Consider the following 20,653-nt stretch of genomic DNA (forward strand, 5'->3'; position numbering starts at 1 on the left):
TCACTGGTATAAACCAAAGGTTAATCAATTCAATGCATGTATGGATGATGTCCGAAACAGATTAAATCCTGATTAATAGTGAAACTATAGCCTCCAAGCCTCTCTGACACGTTATTTCGGGGGTGGTGCCTTGAAAACTTTGGGAACCATGTATTTATATAGCACATGATACCTAAGCGCATACAGTATGGATATCGTGAGTATCAATTAGATACTCTTTGGGCTTGTTTTTATCTACTTATTCTGAAAGAGTTGAACTAATTATTTTCGCTAGCGAGATCTCATTTGATTATTCATTCCATTAAGCCTACTGCCAGCAGGCACATTTAAAGAAATATAATCTGATTGATTGGGGTAATGAGCGACTTAATTTAAAATGTGCCTATGATGTCGGCGAGGCTATTGAGCCGTACTGTAATCTGTTTTCAATCAATCAATGCCGTTAAAAAAATCAGGATTTCTGCGATCGACACCTGCTGTCTTTTCAGGTGAGGCGGCCACGTGCAATTATCCTCCGTATCAAGTCTGGTTCGAATTAACGAGTGAATCAGCGTTCGAGGAACAGGGAAAGCCTGGTTTCAATCATCGGGTTAATTGAATCTGGCTAATGGGATTTTTTATCGACTTAGTTGAACCAGGTACGGGGAATAGGGCCCTGTACAACTTACTGCACAACAAATCTTTTACTTGTGTTTATTCAGAGTCGCTTTCTGCACCCCCCTGGCTAAGCGCACATCTCCACCTCAGAGAAACCCCATCTACAGAGAAACGCCAATGGGCTTGTTAATGAGCTGGCAAACCAGTTAACGTCGAGACTCAGCCCTGCTGTGTGATGAACTGGCTGTGCACTGCAGTCAGGTTGCAGACTATCATGTCTTCTATCTCCACCTCTTTCCTCACGTCCTCGTCTGTGAGGACCAGCTCTGCCTGGGTGTCGGGGGTCACCACCACCACGTAGCCCCGCCTGGTGTCCAGCACGTTGGCCACCACTGCCTGGTGCCTGTAGATCTCCAGAGCCCTCCGAGCCCTGTCCAGCAGGATCGTGGGGTCTGTCTCCAGCTTGAAGGAAATGACGAATGCCTGTGGCGCCCAGTCCTTCACCAGTGGGGACAGCATCTTGGGGACCATTTTCATGCTTATCTGTATGGTAGAAATACAGGTTGTGAATACACAGTTACTGAGGGAGGGGGGGGGGGGAAGGAAAGGAAGTGTTTGTCTATGTATTGTAATTTGATGGCTAAACTCACCTGGAGAGGTCCATTGGAAGACTGGATTTTGTGTTCAGGCATCTCAGATGCTGGGATGTAGAAATCAGACACGGCTGCAGCCAAGTAAAACATGGCCTTGGACCCTAGGTAGAGAGTAAACATTTATAGACATGTTAACAGCAAGTCAAGTCAAAAGTTTTATTTGTCACGGCATACAAGTATACAATGAAATGCGGGTGGTCTTGCCCGCAACGATGTGCAATACAGTAGTACAACATATAATGGAATCCAATAAACAATAAACAACATTGTGCAATAAACAGGTAACATAGTGGGACATCACAGTATTTCAGTTATTTACAGAGCATGAAGGACATGCTAGGTCCCTTGGTAGTGCGATACACTGTTACTATACTATTTTTAAAGTGACCTTTCCTTTGTGGCCATAAGTGTGGGCGTGTGCAGCATGAGTGAGTGCTTTCTCATGTTAAAGTGGCTGCTAGTGTGCGAGCGTGCACAGCGTGTCGTGTGTGTGCTAATGTGTGCTTGTGTGTGGAGAGTTCAGTGTTCTGTGACCCTCAGTGTTCATTGTTCAAGGCTCCGATGGCCTGGGGGAAGAAGCTGAGCCGAAGCCTCTCTGTCCTAGTAGCTGGTGTTCGCAGGCGTCTGCCTGACCTCAGCAGCTGGAACAGGCTGTTATTGGGGTGGTGAGGGTCTTTCATTATTCTGCAGGCTCTGGATTTGCACCTCTTGTTGTATAGAGCCTGCAGGGGAGGTAGTGCAATACCCGTGGTACGCTCGGCAGAGCGCACCACTCTCTGTAGGGCCTTCTTGTCCTGTGCCGTGCTGTTTCCATACCAGGCAGTGATGTTTCCAGTCAAGTATGCTGTGGTAGGACTCCATGTCCCCTTCAGCCCTGTTACCGCTACCATGTCCCCTTCAGCCCTGTTACCGCTACCATGGCCCCTTCAGCCCTGTTACCATGTCCCCTTCAGCCCTGTTACTGTTACATGTCCCCTTCAGCCCTGTTACCATGGCCCCTTCAGCCCTGTCACTGTTACCATGCCCCCTTTCAGCCCTGTTACTATTCAGCCCTGTTACCATGTCCCATTCAACCCCGTTACTGTTACCATGTCCCATTCAGCCCTGTTACTGTTACCATGTCCCTGTCAGCCCTGTTACAGCTTGTGACTGCAACTTGTTCCTGTTCGCAGACGACTCAGCCCTGCTGGTCTCTGACAGGAACAAGTTACAGGTTGAAAAAGCCCTCAGCTCAGAACTCGGCAGAATCTGCACCTGGCTCGCTGATAACAAACTATCATTACACCTGGGTAAAACAGAGTCCATTCTCTTTGGATCAAATAGCAAACTCAGCAAGGCCAACGGCTTCTCTGTTACAGTGGATGACAATATTGTCACAAGGAAAGATGAAATTACATACCTAGGTTCCATCCTAGAGGCAAATCTTTCCTGTGACAAAATGGCAACCAATGTAATAAAAAAAGGTCAACCAACGAGCAAGATTCTTGTACCGGATCTCCTCTCTGGTAAACAAGAATACCCTGAAGACTAACAGGAGCACTCATTCAAGGGTACGACTATGCTTGCACTGCACCTCATGGTACCAAAGCACTTCAAAGGCACTAAAAACAAGATTACAAACATCACAAAACAAACTGGTCAGACTACTGCTTGACCTTACTCCTAAAACCCACCTCACCCCTGCCCATTTTGACAACCTAGAATGGCTTGGAGTAGATGACAGAGTACAGCAACTTGCAATGGGCCTGGTCTACAAGATACACTACACCACACAGGTACCCATGTACATGTCGAAATACTTCATAAAGGTCAGTGAAGTCCACGACCACAACACCAGAGGGAGTTCCACAAATCATGTTCAACCCAGATTAGGCTCAAACAAGGGACTAAACACGTTTCGCAATTATGCCACATCAATGTGGAACGCCCTACCCACAGCCATAAAATAATGTGAATCCCTACCCACTTTCAAAACCGCTCTAAAAAACCACCTACGGGAGGCCGCAATTCTAAACTGGCCCCGGTAAATGTCCAAACACCCCCCTCCCAACCCCCCCAATGTACAGTTTCCTCCCCCTCAAATGTATATATTCTCTTTTAGAAACTCTGTAAATAAACATTACTGTATCATGTATATATTGTATGTGATAAATGTCTGGATGTAACGGTACTGTATATCTGTGTATGTCATAAATGTTATGAATTGAAAATGGGGGACCCTGATGTAAACAAGACTAAAGTCTTTCTCTGGTCTGCATCCCCTTAACAATTGTGTGTATTGAGCCGTACTGTATTGTACCCATTCTGCAATCTGTTAATAAAGTTTTCAATCAATCAATCAAACCGCTATCATGTCCCCTTCATCCCTGTTACCGTTACCATGTCCCCTTCAGCCCTGTTACCGCTACCAGTGACTTGGGGTCAGTGTCTACCTATTGTGCTGAGTGCCTGTGCAGCTGCTTTGAGGAGGTGCAGGTATTCCGACAGAGTGCTGAACTCGACAGGCAGGAGAAGTCCAGCCTCTTTCACTTCTCTGTAACGCATCAGGACTTTGGAAATGTTTGGGAGGGCCTCCTGGTTGACCAGCACTTTGGGTCCTCCAGACCCAGGTTCTACCTGCAGCGCGTCCAGCAGGTTTACCCCCGAGTACAGGCGTGTGTAAGGGTACAGGGAGCGGTGTCTGTGTAGGAAGATCACAGCGTAGCCCGAGTCCAGGAAGTACTCTGCTGAGGAGGCGCCTCGCCTTCCACTGCTGAAGTTGTCCAGGAACCGGACAGTGCGGGACTCCAGTGGGACTTTGGTGCCTCCTGATGTGATCAGAACCACCCTGCGGCCCGCAGCCCCGTGCTGCCCAGCGAAAGCAGCCATCTGCTCTTTCACCTCCTCGACGTGGGACGGAACAGCAAATTCTTCAGCAAGCTTCCCATCAATGGTAGATGCCCTGGGTTCTGCCATACCTGATGAAAGAAGGGCATTTTGGCATTAACACAAATAAATACTTGCAGAAATGAGCAAACTGTTGGGGTTTTCATATTTGCCAATATTTCATTTTATTTAAAATATTGAATTAATTTAGAAAATAAAGGATACGCTAGCATTAGCCTTGGCATAGCTTAGCATTAGTTGTCAGATACCAAACAAGCTAAATGCCAGAGAATTTTTTTTTTTTTTAGATTTATTTTTTGGCGTTTTATCGCTTTATTTCTACTGGGCAGTCCAGTATGGAGAGACAGATGAATGGGAGACAGAGTGGGGGGGAAGACATTCGGCAAATAACGACAGGTTCGGGAGTCGAACCCGGGTCGGCCGTGTCGCGGCTGAGCGCGCTATGTGGTTCGCCACTGGGGCGCCCCGAGACATTATTATTATTAAAGAACACAGTACAATGAATGATGTTAATCAGAAAAAGCTTGAGCAGTAGGTTGAGGAGGCGTGTCCTTCTGTTCATTGAAAGGAGATCACACACCTACGCAGAGCCGTCTCTACGCCTGTACGTCACAGCCTCCGAAACACCTCTGTCCAAGAGGGCAAACATTTGTACCAAATCGGGACATCCGCGACCCAATTAGTTTGAAGGAAAATGTGGCTATATAATGTTGAATTGGGTGTATACAGAGTATCGCTAATAACCAAAAAGTGTGCTTATGTGAACATTTACGAGTTATCCAGTGATGTAGTTATTAGAAAAGTAAACTGACTATAGTGCTATGTATTTTCTTTCTTTTTTTTATCTACTTTTTCTCCCATTTTCTATTTTTCTCCCATCGCAATTTCGTATTGTCCAATTCTACCCTCCCCTGTCTCGAACGCTGTTAGGCCATGCCTCCCACCTGTGCAATGTGGACCAAGCCTTGCATCACGTGTCCCCTCCGGTACACGAGGCAGCTGTCGCATCTTTTCACCTGCACAGCGCGATCTCTCAGCGGCGAGGGTCTGCGTGGGAGGGACACGCCGCTCTCGTTGCTTTCTGATTCTGCTGCGCAGGCGCAACAACCGACCTGTAGGAGTCGCTGTCCACAACGTCCGATCCCCACCCACCAGCTTTCCACCCCTAACACTGCCAATTGTGTTAGTATGAACGACCAGCCAAGCTGGTAGCAATGCAGAGAGCTGGGCTCGAACCCAGCATCTCCTGCATTAGTGGCGAGCGCCTTCCCCACTGCGCCACTTAGCCACCTGTGCTATGTATTTTCTGTGTGAGAAAACCATACCTTTATGGCTGCATTAATCATCATTTCCATGGACAGTGAATAAACAAGGCTTAGGTAACATTTGTATGTAGAGTAATAATTGTTTTAAATAATATCCATATGTTGTCTATAGCACCTTTAAATTATTTAACTCTTCTTTATAAAAGAGACCGAAAATATGGGGCGACAATAATATACTATTTATTCAATATGTTAAAGGAAAATAAGATGATTTAAGGTAGCACCGGTTAGTTTAATTCCTGTTTGACAGTGGAACATCGTCCAACTCTCTGCTTAGGTTTCAAATGTAAAAAGAATTCATGGGACCAGTATGATCGGTTGCTATGGGAGATTAACATTGGCTAACCTGTGCTAGCAGGTGATAAATAAATTATCACATTTGCTGTGGATGTTTTTGAACTACTAAAATTAACTAAATTGTAGTAAACTAGTTTAATTACTTGTTTGTGGACTAACTAGCTGATCTTCACAACTACTTAAAACTGACTGATGGGCCAATCAGGGTAATTGAGTAGATTATGTAATCTCTTCAGGGAAGCAGATCGGATATCTGAAATTATTTTAATTATGTTGATATCCAGGGGGGTTGAGATCAAAGTGCTTTAGTCATCATTTTCACAACAATATTCCAACATTTTGATTTGACGTTACATCAACACACGTCTGTAAAAATAATGCAATGATATTGAAAGACAAGATTTTCATTGTACAATTTACCAATATATCTATGTCAAAGCATTCTTCAGTTGATGCTTTACTATTGCTTTACAGTTCAGCCTGCTTTACTATTTTAATGCAAATGTGTTGTCAGAGATAAACTGACAAAAATGTCACGTACGCTTTAAAAGTAGCCAGCTTGTACAGTTACCCATGCTAAAATCCTCCCGCCCCATGTCTATTCTCAATGTTGCTTAGCAACCAGAAGCTCCTGGCCCATTCTCAATCTGAACGTTGCTTAGCAACCAGTAGCTCCTCAGGGAATCTTGTTACGGATCCGCACACTGTTAAACTTGGTCCCACTATATTTGTGATCAATGTTTCGATCAAAAGATCTTTAAATATAGTGGGAAAGTTTGTGCAGTGTGCAGACTATTATTTTTTATGTTGATCTGCATCTGATCACCAGAGTAGATGTGCATGCTCTACTTTTCCAATCTTGTTACGGTTAACTTGTACAGTTGACCACAACGAGAAGTATATTTCTAAGAATATATGCCATTGTACGATAGTCTACCTTAATCATGGGTTTCCCTAAAGGTTTTGTGGTTAGTAGATGAAAAATAAAACATGACTGCATAAAGTCTGATTGTTTTATTATTGTAATCATGGTGAAATGATGGGGTGTGATTATCACTACACTCAGTAGTACTCATTTTATATATCCTGTACATTGTATATTTGCATTCTGGTTGGATGCCAAACTTATTTTTGTTGTACTGTATACTTGTGCTAATAATATGGTGCATTATGTAATAACCAACCAAAATGGATGTCTTCATCTGTATAATTGCAATTGTACAATAGTTAGTTCAAATCCTACAATTCGAAACTGGCCCCGGTAAATGGGGGACCCTGATGTAAACAAAACAAAAGTCTTTCTCTGGTCTGCATCCCCTTAACAATTGTGTGTATTGAGCCTTACTGTATTGTACCCTGTCAACCATCCCGTTTTACCCGGGATTGTCCCGTATTTCAACCTTCCTTCCCGCCGTCATCCCGTTCCCGTATTTTTCCAGTTTTTTTTATTTTCTTTAAAATTTTTACAAAATGGCTGCAATTCCCCTCCGTGACGACAGGTGGCAGCATTGTAGATTAGAACATTAGCACAGGAAGTCAGACCGGAAGACGGTTGCGACACGAAGAAGAAGAACAGCGACCGGATAAAGGAGGGGTTTAGCGCGAAATGTATTACATTCTACAACTACCTACCTACACAAGGCAGAGAAGCGATACCGGCAAAGTGGGGTTGTTCCCGGAGGCGCTTCCCGGAGAGCTCACTCTCGGCCGTGGTTTCTCAGTGTATAATGTATGGTGCTCTCCCTCAACATGCGAGTAGGGTGACCGTGAGACAACACCATTCTTTAGTCCTACTTTATACTATATTATTGTCATTCGTTTAATTTAAAGTCAGTCTTACATTGGCACTGCTTTAACATTGCATTTACTCATAATCCATTGCTGTATTATGAATGAATGAAAACTTTATTTAACAGATTGCAGAATGGGTACAATACAGTACGGCTCAATACACACAATTGTTAAGGGGATGCAGACCAGAGAAAGACGTTTGCCATTAGACTGTGCCAGTATAACTTTTGCAAAGTAATGAAGAGCAAATGTAAAGTTAATCAATACACAATGAAACAATATCTTTATCTATATCACATGTCAAAACTACTTTAATAAAAGAAGATTTCCGTTTTTCAGTTACAAACCAACGGGCGGCGGCAGAAGAGTGGCTGAAACGCGCCGTCAGACAAGGACAAAATAACCGAGGGATATGAGGTACTCCTGTGTCGTTGTAAATGGAATAACTCGCGCATCAGACCATACGGGTCAGCGAGCAGGAACTTTCACCTGGTCCAAATGTTAATGCAAGCAGCTAAAACAGCTAAGGAAGCTAACGCAGCTAAATGAGTGAATGAATGAAAACTTGGTTTGACAGATGTCAGTGCCAACTCCAAATGCGATCAGGAGTAATGCCAAGCTACTGAAACTGGCTATCAAATAGCATACCAAAGCTAACGTGGACAAGCAATGAAGGCAGTTGATTGATTGAGCATTTTATTAACAGATTGGAGAGTGGGTGCAATACAGTGCAGCTCAGTGCACACGGTTGTTGGGGGGATGTAGACCAGAGAGGACTTTCGTCTTGTTTACATCAGGGTCCCCCATCCAGTGAGGATAAAAGCTATAGCTTGTTTACTAGCCCTGCGATGGTGCCAATCATATTATATAGGTGTATGCTGATTAGTAGCCCTCTAATTTCAAGACCTTTAGCTTAGTTTGAGTGTACCTGGGTGGCAAGCCGGCGGGAGAAGGTGAAACCTACTCCACTTTGTTTATTTGTATTGTTTTCCATTTTTGGGCGGTATCCCTGGGGGGACCTCTGGTGAGCCTGGTAACGCCGCTGAAGACTAGTTAGGCTAGGATAGTTAGGGAAGAAGCTTCTGAGCTAGTTTAGGCAGCTAGAGAGGGCGGAAGACACAAGGTAGATAAGGAGTTACGGGTACGCTCAATTAGGTTATTATTTATTAGGTTATTATTTATTATTACAATTTATTTTATGGTCAAATAAATAATAAATAAATAAAAATGGATCAATTAAAGAAAGAGAGGGCCAAAGTGAAGGCAGCTTTCACAAGAAAGGCCAACAGCATTTTGCGAATGGTGCCAACTATGCTGCGAGAGGAATTGAAAAGTGAGTGGAAATCCCTTTCTGAGGACGCAGAAAGGCTTCATGCAGCTAATTATGTTTGTGAGGCCTGTCTGATTGATGAAGCAGGCGACATGGAGGCTGTGGATGATAAAGCCAAAGCAGACTTGGAGAGGGTAACCATAGAGTGTGATACAACATTAAAAGAGGTGAAGCAGGCAATCCATTCCAACCTTTGGTCAAAATATGCAGAGACCGAGCTAAAAGCAGCCATTGGACGGGCAGAAAGAAGCTATGAAGGTGCGGGAGAAGTTAACCTGGAAACAATCACCTACGAAATTGGTAAAGAACAAGTCACACTCTTGGAATCTCTCATCACCAAGGCAGAAAGTCTGCTAGCTGTCTGGGAAGGGTGGATCCCTGAAGGCGCTGCGTGCGAGGTTAGAAAAAAGCTGCAAGTACTGGAGGACAAGAGAATTGACCTCTGGCGAAGGTGGGTGGTTGAATTCGGCAGGGTCCAGAAAGAGCAGGCTGATAGAGCCATTGAAATCAGGCTAAAGGCCGCCTCCGACATTGCAGAAGCTGAAAAAGGAGCCGCTGAGGCTGAAAGAAGAGCCGCCGAGACCAGGCTAAAGGCAGCCGAAGTTAGCGCTGGGTCTGAGGAGAGGGCCGCAGATGCCAGAGAAAAGGCAGCTGAGATCCAGTTGGTAATGGCAGAGGCCGCCGCAGAAGAGCGTGCCGAGCTGGCTAAGGCGCAGCGGAAAGCATGGGAGGTAGCACACAGCGCTAGCATAGCAAGCCTGGAAGCGGGAGGCTCACAAGCAGCAGCCATACAGAGAGTTCGCCTTCACCCAATACAGCTACCAAAGTTCAATGGTTGCATGAGAGACTTTCACCGTTGGCGAAGAGACTGGGAAAACCTCCAGCGACAGGGAGATCCATCTGGGTCAGCCGAAGTAAAGAAATTCCAGCTCCTAGACAGTGTGGAGGAGAGAATCATCAATGGCGTTAGGCTCTCAAGCTACGACACAGCTCATGATATGTTTAGGGTCCTTGAAAACCGGTTCGGGAATAAGACCACCATCGCTATTCAGATAATTGAAGAGTTGGAGAAGTTGCCGGTGGCAAAAGGTAACCAGCCGAGAAAAACAATAGAGCTCATCCAAGCTGTTGAGAAGGCCCTTACTGACCTGACAGACTTAGGAAATATTGGAGCTATAAAGAATCCACTTGTTATCAAAGCTATTGAAAGCAAACTGCCTGAATGTGAGCTGAGGAGCTGGCTCACCTTTAAAGCTGCACCTGTGAACAATGTCACCCCTGAAGGCCACTTTGACGCTCTCCTAAAATTCTTAAAAAATGAAGAAGTAGTCCTTGAGGCGTTGGTGCAGCTAAGACCCTCAGAAGTGTTCGAGAAGCCAAGCAAGCCAGAGTGGAAGACGTTCACACGAGCAACAGGAATGTTGCGACTGGAGAAAAATGCAGCGTGTGTGGAGATGAGGAGCACGGAGGCAAAATGTTCTTCTGCAAAAGGTTCAAAGCGCTCAGTCTGGCTGAGAAGAGAGACGTCGTCGAAAGGAATGAAGCCTGCCAGAGATGTTTGACATCCCATCAGTGGGATGGAGAATGCAGCGACAGGTTCCTTTGCAGGAAGTGCTGCCAAAAGGGAGAGACCTCCGACCACCACTACCTCATGTGCTCTGCAGAAGGAGGGCAAAAAGGAGAGGAGAGGAGAATGGGAAAGCAAAGGGTGGAAACAAGCGGCGTAAACATGGGAACACTCTCAGAAGAGCAACAGAAGGCACTTGCTAACGTCTCCCCCGAAGCAGCGGACCAGATTTTAAGGGCATTCACCAACCAAACAACAGTGTCAATGAGCACAAGCAGTAAGGGTGGTAGTCTCCGTGGAAAAAATGGCCTGAGGGAGCATCCTGTGCTTATGATGATCATGGAGGTCATGACAAACGGAGGGCAAACTATTGGGACCCTAGTAGACCTTGCGTCCGACACCAACTACATAACCCACCAAGCTGCCAAAAGACTCAGACTGAGAGGGGAGAAGATAACGTTGGTTGTGCATGGAGTTGGTGGGATGAAAGTGAGAGTCAAGACAGAAAGGTACCTGCTCAAGGTCAGGATGCATATTTCCCCACCAGATAGTCTGTTATGGCCTGGATGAAATCGCCCGAGCAGGCAGAGTCGTCAGCCCGAAGCAGCTTAAAAAATTCTTCCCAGAGGTCAAAACAGAGGAGCTGGTCCGGCCAGAGAAGATCGAGCTCTTGATCAGCCACCGGGAGGGTCGGCTTGCTCCACAGCGGATGAAGAGAGTGGGAGATCTGGTGCTGTGGGACGGCCCGCTAGGGAAGACTGTGGGGGGAACGCACCCTGATCTGTTTGAGGAGATGGAGATGTCAATCCACAACTCTAAGACTCATTTTGCACACTCTATGAGAGCAAAAGCGATCACGGTGGAGGAGATCTCCTGCGAGCTGGTAAACACCAAAAGAAAAAGGGCTCAGAAACTGGACAAGGTCACGAGAGGAGTGGAAGAGATCCTCCCCGCTGGAGGCTTCTCTCTCAAGCCATGGGTTCAGTCCGGTCAAAGTGGGAGGCGTGAAAGAAGTCAGCCCAAGCAATCTGGTGAGGTTTCGAGTCTGGCGCTCGAAACCCTGGTGTTGCCCAATGCCAGAGAGGCTGTGTGTAAGGTTCAGCAGCTTGGCCAAGCTCTGTGGGGGGGTCATCAGCTGGGTCCGCCGAGCGGTGAACAAGTGGCGAATCCGAGGTGGAGCCATAGAGAGAGCAGAGTGGGAGGCCAAGCACTTGATGCAAGCAAAAAGTGTGCTGATAAAGATTTGTCAATTTTGTCGCTAACCATGGCTGAGAAATGTGTTGCATTAGAGGAAGAAAAGGCCTCTTTACATCACAAGAAAGTCATCAGTCTGAGATAAATTCTTTAAAAAGTGAATTGGATAAAGTATCAGCACAGTTGCAAATGACTGAGTACAGTCTTGAGGAGAGAGAGAAGATCCACCATGATGAGTGTGAAGGGGCCTCTGCCCTGAAGGAGAAAGTGGAGCATCTCCACGTACAGTTCCATAAAGAGTCAGATAAAGTGAGAGAGGCAGTTAACAAACATCATTGTCTACACAATGAATTGCAAGCCAAAGATGAGCAAATCAACTGCATCAACGTTCAAATAAGTCAAAGAAAGGAATTACTTGCTGGACTCGGTCAACAGCTGAAGGAGAATGATGCAGCCATTGCCCATGTCATGGATTCTGCCTCAATTGAAAGGCTGAAACATGCTGAAGAGAACAATGGTCTAATAGCACAGTTGGGAAGAATGGAATATGAGCACAGAAGCTCTCTGAAACAGCTGGAAACTACAACAACCTGTTAGCAATGGAACTGAGATTTCAGTTTCATAGAATAAATGGAAGACATTACATCTCAAACTCAAGCTGTAACAAAATAAATATGTGACATTTTTGCCCTTGAAGGGGCATTTCTTCATCTTCAAAAAGAGGGTCTGTCCTCGAAGCATGGGAGCTTGGGGCCGCCTTCCGAGAACTTTGTTTGGCAGCTAAAAAGGGAGTAGCATTCCCTGAGTCAACTCTGAACAGGCTTGTGTCCACCACCAAGGGAGAGTGTTTATCTGTTGTGGTCTCCTTGGGTCTAAAGACCAGGATACCAAGTGGGAGGTGTGCAGCTTTCTATTGTGGTGGTGGAGGTTAGGTGCACTTTAGTCTGTGTTTGTAAATAAGTAATGTTTTTTTTTGTGTTTGTTTTTTATGCTGTGCGTTTATGTGAATGTTGATTAGTGGTAGTTGAGCTATGGTTATAATTATATTGTCATTTCGGATGTATGGAGGCACTGTATGCTTGGTTAAAGTTGTGAATGGAGGTGTATTCATTTCACATGTGATCCAGGGACGTAGCGAGGAGTGGGCTGTAATTGGTCGAGATACGTCACGTGGTGTCAGTGAAACGAGTAAACAGGAAGTTGCGGGGAATTTGACAGCAGCGAAGGGAAACGAGTGAGGACTGGTGAGTGAATGTGTGTAAGCGATTTGTTTTAAGAATGATAGTAGTATTGTGGTAGTTATTGATTGAATGTGTGTTTTGTTTCAAGGTTTGTAACCTGTTGGAGAAAAGAATTAAAACCTTTTTACAACTGAGTGGCATCCTGTCCATCCCTTCACCCCAGCAGCGGGAGTAAAGCTGCACACTACTCATTCATCCAAAACAAGACAGCAATTCTACTTCTGCATGCACCGAGAGAATTGAGCTCATAGCACAGATTTGGAGTTGATAGAATGGACATTGCTGTTCTTAGGAAATGTTGCACATGGTGGAAATAATGGAAATGAACATTAACATTTAGTGTATTTTTAAAGTTGATACATTGAGGCATGGTAGAATTTCACTTTATATTACAGCAGTATCCGTTTTTAACATTACTGTTACGAAGGATCAGATTAAACCGAATATATATATTTATTTATGGATATATATTGAATAGTATTTGTATGTCGTTTGATATCCCTTGTATATTCCTTGTACATATGCACGGAATATCCCTTTAGCCTACTATAGCCCATAATAGTTCATTCTCTTATTGGACAAAGGACCAGGCGCCAGGGGACCAGCCCCTGGCGTCAAGTTCAAAGGTACCGACGAGACATGTCCGTACTAGCCCCGGCTCCGCTCAGGGATACGGCTACCGAAATGAGAGTGGCACTATTTGTTCACCGTGCATATAAATATGGCGCAAGTAAATGTAGAAGTCCCTTACCCTTCTTCCCAACTTAGTAACAGAACGTGAAGCCTCACCCACGATACGACGTGCGGTGAAGTATGGCCTGTTTGGCCTTAGAATAGCATTGAGACCTCGTGCGAATTAATAACTGAATTGTCAGAGTTTGGCACTGTACCGTCGAGTGCGACGTATTTCTATCAAGTAATAATAGTCTATCGTGTATGGTGCATCGTGCGGTTAGAGTTCTAAAGTGACCAGCATCTCCAACGCTTCCTCGTGTTATCTAGAGTCTTATCCAGGTTGGGCCGACCACATGGCGCTTTCATCCGAGGAGATCTAGGCGAGGACCGAGGGACATGTACACTGGATTACCTACCCGACGACTGCTGAGCCCTATGCGGCTGGAATATATATTTGCTTTGGTACTGTGATTTGTGGAGCGGATAATCGCCGACGCCTGTGAGTGTTGGATTTACCCCCGAGAGGAGTCAAGTTGAGTCGGCGCTCAGAGAGACTGAGGTCGCCTAGCTTCTTCTTCATTGTGGAGCTACAGCCTACAAGAGAACCAAGGTGTATTCATCTGCGGATCAAGAGTCTATTGCACTGTCTTCTGTACTTGAAGTCTCCATAGATATCGTTGACCAGACGGTCTACTACCGACGGCTCTCCTACCGGCTTACAACCGGGAGGACCCCCCTCCAGAATATCCCGCTATATCATTAAGTGTACCATAGATATAATTCCCTAAGAGCCAGGTTGTATACTTGCTTCCTGCGTAACCAGAGATTGGACATTCAGTGTTGATTTGCCTACGAGTACTCATTTGCCTTACAAGTGCATTCAAATGATAAATGTAAGATAAATATTCTATGTACCTTTTGCTCCATTAAATATTTGATTATTACCTTTGACTGGAACCGATTTCATTGTGGAAAGTGTTCATCATATTTAGATATCGTGTACTGTATGGCCAGTAGTTAAAGTACATAAAGCGGTAGTGGTTTAATGATACCATACTTATCAATACAGTCAGGGAATTGTACCCCTCAGTTACAATTAGTGTCTGACTGACACTATAGACACATGTTAAAAGTCAAAGTCAACTTTGTCATTTTCCAATTTGTGCAAGACATACAGAAAAATTCAATTACGTGCCCCCCTTCCCACGGTGTATATAGAAAGAGACAATAAACACAAAAGTAACATAGGACACAATATACAACATTGACTATGTACAATATAAACAGTGCCTACAATTAAATTAATGAATTAAATAAGAGGTAAAAGAGAACTTAGTGTAAATATTCTTTAATTTGTGTCAACGTTATAAAAATCCTATTGTGATCAACAAATAAATTATGATACACCACAATGTGCCCTTTCTATCTATTCTAAATCTATGGCCTCGCGATTCCACGGCTGCGCAGTGCAGACAATATATATATATAATATACATATGAGGGGGGGAGACTACATTGGGAGGGGGCGGGGCCGGGGGGAAGGGGGCGGGGTGAAATATCCCGTTTTTTCAAATCCCAATGTTGACAGCTACCATTCTGCAATCTGTTAATAAAATGTTCAATCAATCAATCCGTATCAATGGTTGTCTTCAGTCTAGTTCTCTGCCTCTGCACTTGCACTCTGACTTGTATGCGTGCCATAATATATAGATGGATAGGTGGTGTTGTGGGCACAGCTGCAGGGCAGTTTTTAAGGCAAAACCAATCCTACACAGCATGTTGGAAGCCAGCGATCTTAAGGAGGAATATGAGGCTGACACCTCGGTGTGAGTCTGTGCTCAGTGCTCACATCATTACACACAGTCCTGAGGTCATGTCACCTGTTCAGGCCTCAGGGTAAAGTAGTGGATTTACCACTACAATGCAAAGAGGTTATCAGGGAAAAGATCTATAATGAGATCTATAAAAAGCAGAGTACGAAGGGGGCGCATCTTAAGAAGAGGATTTGCCACTACAATGAGAATGCACTCTGCCTTCCTAGGGGAGGTCAATGATTTTTTTTCTTCTTTTTTTATATTATCTTTCTTTCCCCTCTTTTTCCCGATTTTTCTCCCATCCCACCCTTCCTGGTTGTTGCGTACTTTCCCCTACTGTTGGTCCGGGAGACCGGAGACTGTCACATGCTTTCCTCCGACGCATGTGCAGCCTGCCGGCAGGCCAACCTGGCCGCGCAGGTTCTCACCGGGGAGAGTGTAGCGTGTGGGAGGCCACACTATCTCTCCTTAGTTCCAACCCTTGCTGAGCAGGCGCCCCGACCGAACTGTAGGGGTCGCTGTCCACAACGCCCAGGACCCACCCTTCAGCTTTCCCACCCCCTGATACAGCCAATTGTATCAGTGTGAGAGGCCAGCCAAGCTGATAGCAACGCCGGGAGCTGGATTCGAACAGGCGAATCCAGTGTCTCCCGGTGTTGGTGACGAACGTAATCTCCGTGCGCCACCTGCCCCCCCCCCAGGTCAATGACTTGTTAAGCATGTGTGTGTGTGTGTGTGTGTGTGTGTGTGTGTGTGTGTGTGTGTGTACCAATACATAGTTTGTGTCAGTATAACAATGTGTTGTGCAGTTACACAATGTTTCTATGAACCCTGAAGTACAGTTTCTATTAAGCTGGCAAACCACTTGATGTACAAAGTCGTTTTGGTCAATGGAAGATATACTAAACTACTGAACTAATTGTATCTTTTAAATATAATTTTGAGTCAGTATGATTCATGCTAGTATGCATACAAATATAAATTTTCATGAATGAAGACATCCATTTTGGTTGGTGATTACATAATGCACCATATATGTTCATCATAAAATAAGTGTAACTCCTGCATTTTGTAATAGCTTTGTATTTTTTTATATATATATATATATATATATATATATATATATATATATATATATATATATATAATTCATGCTAATAAACATTATTGTAATGTTATAAAAAATGTCATGAATGAAGAATATACATTTTTGTTGGTTATTATTACATAATGTGTTGTGGATGTTATTTGAACATTTAAATTTTGGTTTGATATCACACTTAAGTTCAATGTGATGAACAGCATTTGGATTATTTATCTCGTTATTTATCATACACAAACAGATATCATGATATATATAGATATATAGATATAGATACTGGAAAGAATTCCAGATGATTATTGTGATATGAATGTCTTTCATATCGCCCAGCCATAGATAACAAACCTCATCAAGGTTTCTTATGGTGAATCAGCTATTGGAGAAAAGTATATGACCTTAATCTCATTATTTATCAAGGTCAATTCTAAAACCAAAGGTATGTGTTATGGTACAAATTGAGAATCTGATCTCAGGACACCAGAGCAATGTGTTTCATGCGGATAGGACCTGCCAATGCAGAGATATGACTGTTTCAGTTGCCTGGACACTTGGTGCAATGAAACACTAGAATTCTGAAAAGGCTCCAGATAAACTCTGTTAACTGTAAATTGTTAACTATTCTTAATTACACTTTTGATAGCTTGATCATATTGTAATGATATTTTCAGGGCTGTTGGAGAATATTGAACTGGATATGGGAAAGTGTATTTTTCAATATTAAATTATGCAGATTGATACTGTACGTAATTACTTGTTTTAATAGGATAATTATTTGCAATGCAGCATCTTTTACAGGTAAAATCTGGGAAGTTGCTGGGAGTTCAACTAAGCTAAGCAGCCCTATTATTACATGATTAATTTATCCTGAAATGTTCCACATATTATGGCTTGTGGCTTTAGAGGTTTCAGCCTTTGATTAAAATAGCAAAACCAAAGATAATCATTCTAATTATTAATTATTATCTATGTGGTACGCCTGTAGGGGGCTATACTGTACGTCTCTCTCTCGCTCTCGCTCGCTCGCTCGCACACACACACACACACACACACACACGCACACGCACACGTTTGAGCTGCTGCTCTGCATGACGTGGTTGTGTTCCCTCAAATCAATTCATAACATTGTGGATGGCCACAATAAGATGTAGACATAAAAATGGCAATTCTGGTAGGAATTGTATTTAATTAACTAGTCATTTAATTCACTACTCATTATGTATTGAAAAGTGATCGCTATGGACGACATACGTTTACGACGTGTTGGTACTAGTTACTTAGCTAACCCAGGCTCTGAGCTAACCTAGCAATTAATCGGCTATGACAGGCGAGCCTCCTCCTGAAATGTGCGATCATATACATAACCATAAGTGATGAACTTGAATCAGACAAGAATGATCTTTTGCTAGATATCATCACAATTCCCAATACATTGCACTATTTCTTACTTCAGATTTCGAGAACGAAAGACCTTCTGACAGCTCTGTCTTCTTCTGCACTTCCTGGAAGCCTGCCCGACGTTTTCTTTGGTGTTCATAAAAACGGTAGTACTTTAGAAGTTCGGTGGGACCGAATACGCCATCTATGGTCGTGGATGTCCAGCTGCAACAGTGTGCAGTTGTGTGTGTACTGGGATGTTGTCCCTGCCCTATACCTATAGGGTTCTGCTACTACCAAAAGAGGTACAATCAACTCAGTCATCATTACACAGTCCAACTACAACCATTTGTGACCAAAACAACGCCAATATGTAGGGGTTCAAGCCTTATTTAATTTATTTATTGATGATAATGATTATAATAATTATAGTAAACGAATCATAATATTTCACATGAAGCATGAAACATTTGCAACATCACAGGCTTGACAGCAGCACAAAGAGACACCCAGGTACACATTTTGTTACATCCTTCCTTACTCAGTGAATTGTACATTGATATCTCATAAGCTGGACCAAATATTATTATATGCTTGCCTTGTACTCTGCCTGGGTAGTCTGACAATTGGCACTGTTTAGCTTGTCATTAGGCTACAGTGCAGTCAGTGTTCTTCTGCTGGAAAAGGCAAATGCCTAAATTGCACTTTGTTCTGCACTCTCTAAGCCTTCATAGACACAGAAGTGATTGATTGATTGATTGATTGATTGATTGATTGATTGAAAACTGTATTAACAGATTGCAGAATGGGTACAATACAGTACAGCTCATTGCTCAATACACACAATTGTTAAGGGAATGCAGATCAGATAAAGACTTTCGTCTTGTTTACATCAGGGTCCCCCATCTTCAATTCATCATAACATTTATGACATACACGAGTCCATACAGAGGTAGGCCTACTGTTACATCCAAAGGCCACAGGCTTTGATACTTGTGGCCTGAGCAACCAACGATTTATTTAGGACCATGTGGGGAGAGTCCAGTGTTTTTTTTTCTTCTGGAAAAGGCAATTGTTTAATTTGTAATGTTTGCTCGTTGTTGTGTGTGTGTTCCCACTGATGCTTGTGCTACTTTATTGTTTTGTCTCTCATCATATATCTCATATCTCTCTTCTCATTATCTGAAAAGTATGGCTGACCGGAACAGTCAGAGCTGTGAGAGCAATTTAAGTACATCGTTTAATTAATTTCACACTTTTTTACACAAGATGTTTTCTGTAATTCCCATTGTTTTTTTGTTTTTTTTACACAGTATCACTGAGAAAGTTACAAAATCAAGACGATACTCTATCCAGTAGTCATTAAGCCCTAACCCACAAGGGGCGCTGTTGCACTACTGAACAGCCCACACTCCCTTAGTTCATTGGGCTCTCAACATTGATTGATTGATTGATTGAAAACTTTATTAACAGATTGCAGAATTAGTACAATACAGTACAGCTCAATACACACAATTGTTAAGATGATGCAGACCGAGAAAGACTTTCGTCTTGTTTACATCAGGGTTCCCCATTTTCAATTCATCATTCAACATGAGTCTGACTATTATCATTTTCTGTTGCCCGATCACAGTGATCACGTTTCCATGATGATCTGACTCAGTGTGGTGTGCAATAACAATTGTTGAGGATCTTTTATTTTTTATGTATCCTTTCATTTATTTTATTTTATTAAACCTATTTAATTTACCTATTTAATTGAATGAAATTAAATGTGGGAAAATGGTGATTGTGCACATTTCCTGGCAAACTCTGGGGTCAGTGGGGTGAATGTGCACATCCACCGGTTAATGTGCACATTCCCCATCAAGTTGATAAAAGTGAGATTTTTTCTAGGCCACGGCTCTGATACAGTGAACACTTGATGGTTTATATCCTAATCTGATTAAATTCATCATCATGCATGTTTGTATATAGACCTAATTACCCGAACCATAAAGGGGCAGTTCACTCCAATTTTTTGGGTGAACATAGCCTCACTTTAACCTCACTGGAGATATTGTGCCTAATATAACCCTACCTAACATATAGATCACTTGCTGAAATACAGAGAACACTTGGTGATTGATATCCTGATCTGATTAAATTATTCATTGAAACTAAATGTGCACTTATCATGACATGGACACAGCAGGCATTCAAGGAATGTGCTCTGCAGCATGCTTTCCTCTCTTATAACCAAAAGGGGAATGTACACATTAACCACTTAACCTATCTTAGCACAAATGAATGGAAGCGGATACGGATAGCTATTGGTCAAAAACATCTCTCCCTGAGTTTTAAGATATGGCTAGCTGATCCGTATCCGCTTCTATTCATTTGTGCTAAGCTAGGCTATAGCTTGCAGCCGGATTGCTTTCTACTAAACGCATAGAGAGGAAATTGGAATATATCTTTTTGGTAATGGTAAGCGCATTTCCCATAATGTTGGCATGTTCCTTTAACAGTGCTAGTGCAAATCAATGAGGGATACAACCGGAAAAATCGTATTTTCGTTGGGTCTATGTATAGCTTTCTCAAGAGAAATGTATATGATATTCCAATGATCTAGGACCGTCCAATCAAATTTGTGAACACGAAAAGCCAGAAATCCAAGAAGTACTTGACTAAAAAATAATGTCATCAAGATGGAACATCTGGAGCTGCTCAACAGAAACGAACCTAGATTAGTTGATTTTGTAGTAGGTATTATAGGTTTTGAACCAGAAAATGCACCTTTATCCTCATAAAAGAAACTGGATACTTCC

General features: G+C 43.2%; 1 protein-coding gene across 2 annotated transcripts; it reads right to left on the minus strand.

The window, feature by feature from the left end:
* Positions 1 to 227: 227 nt before the first annotated feature.
* ppcs (phosphopantothenoylcysteine synthetase) lies at positions 228 to 17,983 on the minus strand. 2 transcript variants are annotated; one of them, XM_084317618.1, is made up of 4 exons: positions 17,918 to 17,983; positions 3,683 to 4,207; positions 1,248 to 1,351; positions 228 to 1,140 (listed from the first exon to the last, which is right to left on the minus strand). In XM_084317618.1, the coding sequence occupies exons 2-4, from the start codon at positions 4,203 to 4,205 to the stop codon at positions 817 to 819; spliced, it is 951 nt and encodes a 316-aa protein (XP_084173744.1). In that variant the 5' UTR covers positions 4,206 to 4,207; positions 17,918 to 17,983; the 3' UTR covers positions 228 to 816. The 2 variants fall into 2 exon arrangements, with proteins under 2 accessions (XP_084173744.1, XP_084173743.1); XM_084317617.1 differs by lacking the exon at positions 17,918 to 17,983 and adding an exon at positions 5,081 to 5,214.
* Positions 17,984 to 20,653: the final 2,670 nt, after the last annotated feature.

This window comes from Notolepis coatsorum (assembly GCF_963971535.1).
Source record: "Notolepis coatsorum genome assembly, chromosome: 6".
Lineage (NCBI taxonomy): Eukaryota > Metazoa > Chordata > Actinopteri > Aulopiformes > Paralepididae > Notolepis > Notolepis coatsorum.

Excerpts from the sequence above, each read along its gene's own strand:
- ppcs (XM_084317617.1), bottom strand. The coding sequence starts at position 5,144 with ATGCGACAGCTGCCTCGTGTACCGGAGGGGACACGTGATGCAAGGCTT. Across the intron at positions 4,208-5,080 it reads GCTTGGTCCACATTGCACAG|GTATGGCAGAACCCAGGGCA; the intron begins GTGGGAGGCATG and ends TTCTTTCATCAG. Across the intron at positions 1,352-3,682 it reads ACAGGCACTCAGCACAATAG|GGTCCAAGGCCATGTTTTAC; the intron begins GTAGACACTGAC and ends CTCTCTACCTAG.